General features: G+C 41.0%; 1 protein-coding gene across 1 annotated transcript in view; it reads left to right on the forward strand.

Annotated features, from left to right (window-relative positions):
• LOC114818436 (GEM-interacting protein) overlaps positions 1-5,934 on the forward strand; it is a gene marked incomplete at its 3' end in the record, with an annotated part of 15,050 nt that extends 9,116 nt beyond the window's left edge. The window contains exons 3-11 of the mRNA XM_029084263.1: positions 838-931; positions 1,032-1,107; positions 2,070-2,133; positions 3,065-3,190; positions 3,472-3,536; positions 4,069-4,179; positions 4,416-4,496; positions 5,485-5,673; positions 5,797-5,934. Of these exons, the coding sequence (XP_028940096.1) occupies positions 838-931; positions 1,032-1,107; positions 2,070-2,133; positions 3,065-3,190; positions 3,472-3,536; positions 4,069-4,179; positions 4,416-4,496; positions 5,485-5,673; positions 5,797-5,934 (944 nt within the window). The remainder of the gene's footprint in view (positions 1-837; positions 932-1,031; positions 1,108-2,069; positions 2,134-3,064; positions 3,191-3,471; positions 3,537-4,068; positions 4,180-4,415; positions 4,497-5,484; positions 5,674-5,796) is intronic.
• Between the last annotated feature and the right edge of the window lie 217 nt (positions 5,935-6,151).

The raw sequence follows: 6,151 nt of genomic DNA on the forward strand, positions 1-6,151 counted from the left end.
CTGGAACAGGTTGCCCAGAGAAGCTGTGGCTGCTCCTCCCTGGAAGTGTTGAAGGCCAGGCTGGATGAGGCTTTGACCAACCTGGTCTAGTGGAAGGTGTCCATGCAAGGATTCCCCAGCAGCAACTTTTGCCCCTGGATCAGAACGGCTACAGCACAGACTTGTACAGACAAGGGCTGACACCTCCCCAGCTGCCTGGAGACCATCTGCACCCCTACGGTAGGAGAGTGACGTGGAGATTGTTCTATTAACCAAGGAACAAGTGACAGGACAAGGGGAAATGGCCTCAAGTTGCACCAAGGGCAGTTGAGATGGGATGTGAGGAAGAATTTCTTACCTGACAGGGTTCTCAGGCATTGGAAGGGAATAATTTGTACCTGCCAGGGACTGAACGAGCCGCAGGATTGAATAATGTGGATTATCACCATAAATAAACCACGTGTAATATTGAGAAATGATCACTGCACATAAAAACATTGCGACACACACACGTGATGTGTGAGGGATGGGTGATTTCTGCAGCCCAGCCTCCCCCAGATTTCTGCTGCCACACATTGCACAGTGTACATGCAGGTTTGATGGAGGTGCTGGACTCATTATCTGGGGATTTTGCCCAATGAATTTACCATTCCTCCAAGTTTTAATGTGAATCCCATCTCACCCTCAGCCTCACCTCGCCGTGCTTTGCCAGGTTGTCACAGTTTGTCACTTCCCTGTGGATCCCTGTGGGATTTCAGGGCTCAGCCACGTTCCTCTGCGTCTTGAGAAACCATTCGTTCGATCTCAGGGAGCTTTGGGTCAAGTGCTTCAGTGAAATGATTTCTCCTCCACCTCCAGGTCTTGACAATCAAGAGAGGACACCTGAAAATAAGAAGAGGTACAGTGAGATATTCCGCAGCCTGGATGCCATCGAAATCTCAATCGGAAACGCGTATGTAGAAAAGAAACGAGGCTGAACTGATTTTCTGGGTCTTTCCAACCTCAATTTCTTTAATTGTTTGGGTTGTTGGGGTTTTTTTTTCATTACACAGGACAGTTGATATGTTCATTGGTGATGCTGACAGCACTGAGGACACAGACCTGGCTGCAGAGAGAGAAATCATTCCGGTAGGCAAAGAATGAGCTCCATTTAATTAAAGAAATTATCAATTATCTGTTGTCAAAATGCACAATTTTATGTTATTAAAGTTGTTTTCTGGGTGATCATCTGGAAAAAAAAATAGTTGAATTTATTTATTTATTTATTATTGAATTTATTATCAACTCTTAGTTGAATAAATCATAGAATGGTTTGGGTTGGAAGGGACCTTAAAGAACTGTCTAACACTTGGTTATAACAGTGATGGAGGTAACAACAGAGCAGATATTTAGTGAAAACATTCAGGAATTTATTATTTGGATGTATATTTTTCCTGTAAAAGGAGAAATGTGGAAATTGCTGGTTTAAGTTCTACGTGCTAAGAAAAAAAAAATAATTAAAAAATCAGCCAAGACAGCAAACCCAAAATATATTTGAGTCAAAATATATTTAATATATTAAATCTCTCTAATTTTGGTCTTAAGAAACAGATGTTCTTCAAAATAGAACTTAATGGGTTTTTTTTCTCACTTGTTTTGGGCAGGATGGGACTTTTTGGGGATAATCAGCCTCATTTCATGCTTTTTTGTTTAAACAAAGGGCCGAAGAACTTAATTTTTCTCTGATAACGACTGTTTGAATGGGATGATATTATCCCATGAGCTAAACTTAAGAATAAAAATCAAATATTTGGTGATTTGTAGTAAAAAGCTGACAGAATTCTGTCTTGCAGCCTTGACGAGGCGTTCCTTCTGTGTTTGTGTTTGTGGTAGATTTTTATACCACGCTGCTTTCCCTCTGCCAAATCTCAGGCTCCTATTTTAACTTTACTATTTTAATTTCCTTGCTTAGCTAAGGAAATTCAGCACTTCAAGTGGCCTTTTGGAAAAATCCTCTAAATTCCTAAATACTCACTTTTTTCCCCCCTCCAAATTCCTGAATATTCACTTTTTCCTCCACCATTTCCCTCTTTTTTTTTTTTCCTCCACAGTTGAGTGAAAGTTTCTCCAAGAGCAAAACCAGTTCAGAGACACGAGTGCAGGCAGATATAACAGGTAATATTGCTTTTAAAAGTAAATAAATAAAAATGAAATAAATTAAAATGAAATAAATGACATAAACTAAAATGAAATAAATAAATAAATAAAATGAAATAAATAAATAAATGAAATGAAATAAATAAATAAAATGAAATAAATAAAATTAAAAATCCAAGAGGTGACATGAGAATACTTAGTTAATTATCTGGCAATAATCCTGGCAGCCTCCTAATGACACAGATGAAAAATACCTGCTTGAGCTCAGTTGTCTCACCGCCTCCTTCCTCACGTAGGTCTTCCTCTGTTTATCCACTAATATTTTATTTGGGAGCCTCTCATGAAGTCTTGACTTGGAAATATTGAGACATCAATGCTCAAAGATCTGCTGGTTTAAAACACAGTTAAAGATCAAAGCAGCAAAACCTGGGTGGGAAACTCTGAAACACTTGGTCACCCCAACAGGAGGGTTCTCATCAGTTCTGTGCTTTTTGTTGGCATCATAAAATGCAACATTAAATTGGTTCTTTCTTCATATAAAGATGAAAAAATTATATTCTAAGCTGCTTTCTCACAGATTTCAGCTTGAAATGTGTTTAGATTTGCTCACTGCAGCATGATGAGCTTGTATGAGGTTCCACCAAGGAACAAGAATCCTTCCTGCAATTCCCCATTAGATCCTTCACTTTTAGATTTCAAAACAAATTAAATTAAAATCTTGAATATATACCAGTATAAATAGGAATATACCAGTATAATTTACCTGGAACTTGTGTGGTTCTGTGGGTAGGACAGCACGGGGTCACCATGAAGTAGATCATAATGATATTGCTCAGTGAAAAACCTTTTTTATGGCTTTTACCTGAGGATTTCACAGCACTTGATACTCCAATTTTATCACTCTTGGGGGAGCCTCAGCCCTTTGAAACCTGGATTTATTCTGTTGCAGTTCAGGAAGCGGATGAAATGCTGATAAAATGCGAAGGTGGCATCGATGCAGCCCTGGAATATGCCAAAATGTGGTGTAAATATGTCAAAGAACTTCTCAGCTGGATTGAAAAACGTCTGAGCTACGGTGAGTCTGTGCACAGAACTGGGAGTCTGCACACTTCTCAATATTTGGGTTTTTAAAGAAAAAAATCATGGGCAAGAACACACAGTTGTGAGCAAAATTCTACCAGTGAGAAATCAGCCAAACTCCAGCTCGCTTAGTTGGTTTTGGCTGAAGGTAAAGACACAGAGACAGGATTTCTTCTTCCCTGAATGATCCTAATTGACTGGAATAACTTCTACCTTTGAGCAACTCACCTCTGCCACCGTGAAATCTGGTGTTTAACCCACTCTGCTCTTTTCCAGAGACAGAATTTGCCAAAGGGATGGTGAAAATCGCCGAATCGGGACGAAACGCCATCTTCCAACAGGTATTTGTCCTTGTGATGTTCCTGCTCCACAGCTCGGGGTTCCCTTGGGAAGACACGAGTCCTGCATGGAGAAAACATCAGGTTATGAACTGTAGAGTCCAACTTCAACCCGACAGCAAATAAACCTTCAAAAACCTCCCCAAAATTCACAATATTGGACCCATTTCTTTTTGTTATTGGATTTTGGGGGGGGTTTTTTGTTTCTTTTGGTTTGTAGTGGTTTTTTGTTTGTGTCCCCCTCCTCCCTTCCCTAAGGGCTTATAATATGGAGAAATTATTTGGAAAATTAAATAGAAGGATGAACTGGGAAGGAGTTTCTGCCCAGCATAAAGTTCATCTGCTTCCAGCATCCTGCTGTGCTGTCTGAAATAACCCCCCCTCATTTAACCAGCATAGACATTCCCACCTTTCTATAAGAGATTTTGGCCATAGCTACTCAAAACCTCTTTAATTTAGGAATTAAACTAAATCACAGTGATTATCCATCATTTTATATTTGGTTTTCTTTTTTTTTGGGGGGGGGTGTCTGCAGTACAACATGCCGCTCCGGGCGCTCTATACAATGGTCCTGGAACATGATATAAAGGTTGGAAATTCAGCTAGTGAGACTGTGGGATTACTCCAGCAAAAGGAATTCTACCAGGTACTATATTTCTGCGTGGATTAAGCAACTTTACATCACAGAGACCTAAAGAAGTGATTTATCATGGTCTGGGGGGGTAAAGGGGGTGAAAAAAAAGGAAATTGTGCATCAATTTTAAGGGAAAAAAAAGCATCTTTCAAGGCTTGTTTTCTAATGCCATGCCCTCATCTGTCTGTTAGATAATTTCTCCTGCCTCAGGAGGAACTGTTGCTGTCCTAACTCTGATTTCTCTGTAGCCTCTGTCAGCCAAGAAGAATGAAATTGAGAAATGGAGGAAAGAATTAAAAGATCAGTGGACAAAGGAACAAAAGAGAATGGTAAGAGGGTGAGAGATGGGCCTGACCTTTATGCCAGTCACTGAAAAACAGGATTATGAAGAAGCAGTAATTAGATAACATGATATGGATCCTGCTATTGAATAAAAATACTTTTTAAAAGAGTACAAGCACTTCACCATCAGCCTTTTTCTCCAGGGAATCCTGCTGGGGAGGAAAATGCTCCTGGGCACCTCGAAGAATGTGAGACAGGGCAACTCGATGTGTTTAGGGAGATGGTTTAGTGGTGGACTTGGCAGTGTTGGGTTTACGGTTGGATTTGATGATCTTAAAGGTCTTTTCCAACCAAAACAATCCTGTGATTCTGTTTTCAGTTGGACTTGATCATCTTAAAGGTCTTTTCCAACCAAAACGATCCTGTGATTCTGTTTTCAGTTGGATTTGATGATCTTAAAGGTCTTTTCCAACCAAAACGATTGAATAAAAATACTTTTTAAAAGAGTACAAGCACTTCACCATCAGCCTTTTTCTCCAGGGAATCCTGCTGGGGAGGAAAATGCTCCTGGGCACCTCGAAGAATGTGAGACAGGGCAACTCGATGTGTTTAGGGAGATGGTTTAGTGGTGGACTTGGCAGTGTTGGGTTTACGGTTGGATTTGATGATCTTAAAGGTCTTTTCCAACCAAAACAATCCTGTGATTCTGTTTTCAGTTGGATTTGATGATCTTAAAGGTCTTTTCCAACCAAAACGATCCTGAGATTCTACAGCTGAGTCTACAGAGAAAATTGGAGAGAAAAAAAAGATAACCCAATTTTTTCCTCAAGTCTTTACTCAGCTGTAGAGGAAACCCAGGGGCTCCTTGAGAGCCTCTGAACTTTGGGAGGAGAGGGACAAATATTACTGGTGTCCATTTGAATAACAACATCCACTTGAACCAAGAGAGAAGCCTTTTCCTTAGAAGCAGAGCACTGCTGTGACTTATTCCTCTCCTCACTGGGCTTCCTAAAGTTGTCCCTTTGCTTATTCAAGAATGAATCCTTGTCATCCCTACGCAAGTCCCGCCTGCAATACCTACAGCGTTGCGAGGAGCTGGAGAAAGCAAAGCATTTGAGTGCCAAGGCAGAGGATGAATATCAGAGCACAGCCATCACCAACCCCGGCAGCGCCAACAAGCAGCTGGAGAAGCGGCGGCGTTCGTGCGAGGAGGCACAAGCCAAGGTAGAGGAGCTGAGATAAAGCTGTTGGTATTTCCAGCCATCCCATAATGGGATTTTCCCACCTGTCCTGGTGATTTTTTTGGGGGTTTTTTCCCTCCTTTGAGACATTTCTGGTCGTGCACAGGTTCAGGAAACAGAAGCTTTGTACAAGATGTGCATCAGCGACGCCAATTTTCGACGGCAAGAGCTGGAGAGGGCGCGAGCACGGATCGTCTCCCACATCCGGAAGCTCATTTACCAAGGGGACGAGGTGTTGACCTGGGTACGTGTAGTTTTTATAATTTCTCCTCTAATCCTCATTTCAGAGAAATTGTTGTGTGGGATAAAACCTCCAGGTTCTTCCCAATTTCATTGTTGACCCACCTTATAACTGCCCATCCTCAAGCAGTTGAAATTAGAATCGTAGAATCAGCTGGTTGGAAAAGATCTCTGAGGGGAGTGCTTGCTACCAAAAAAAACCCCAAAAATCTCATTATAAT

This window comes from Antrostomus carolinensis, unplaced genomic scaffold, assembly GCF_000700745.2.
Source record: "Antrostomus carolinensis isolate BGI_N321 unplaced genomic scaffold, ASM70074v2 scaffold12113, whole genome shotgun sequence".
Taxonomy (NCBI): domain Eukaryota; kingdom Metazoa; phylum Chordata; class Aves; order Caprimulgiformes; family Caprimulgidae; genus Antrostomus; species Antrostomus carolinensis.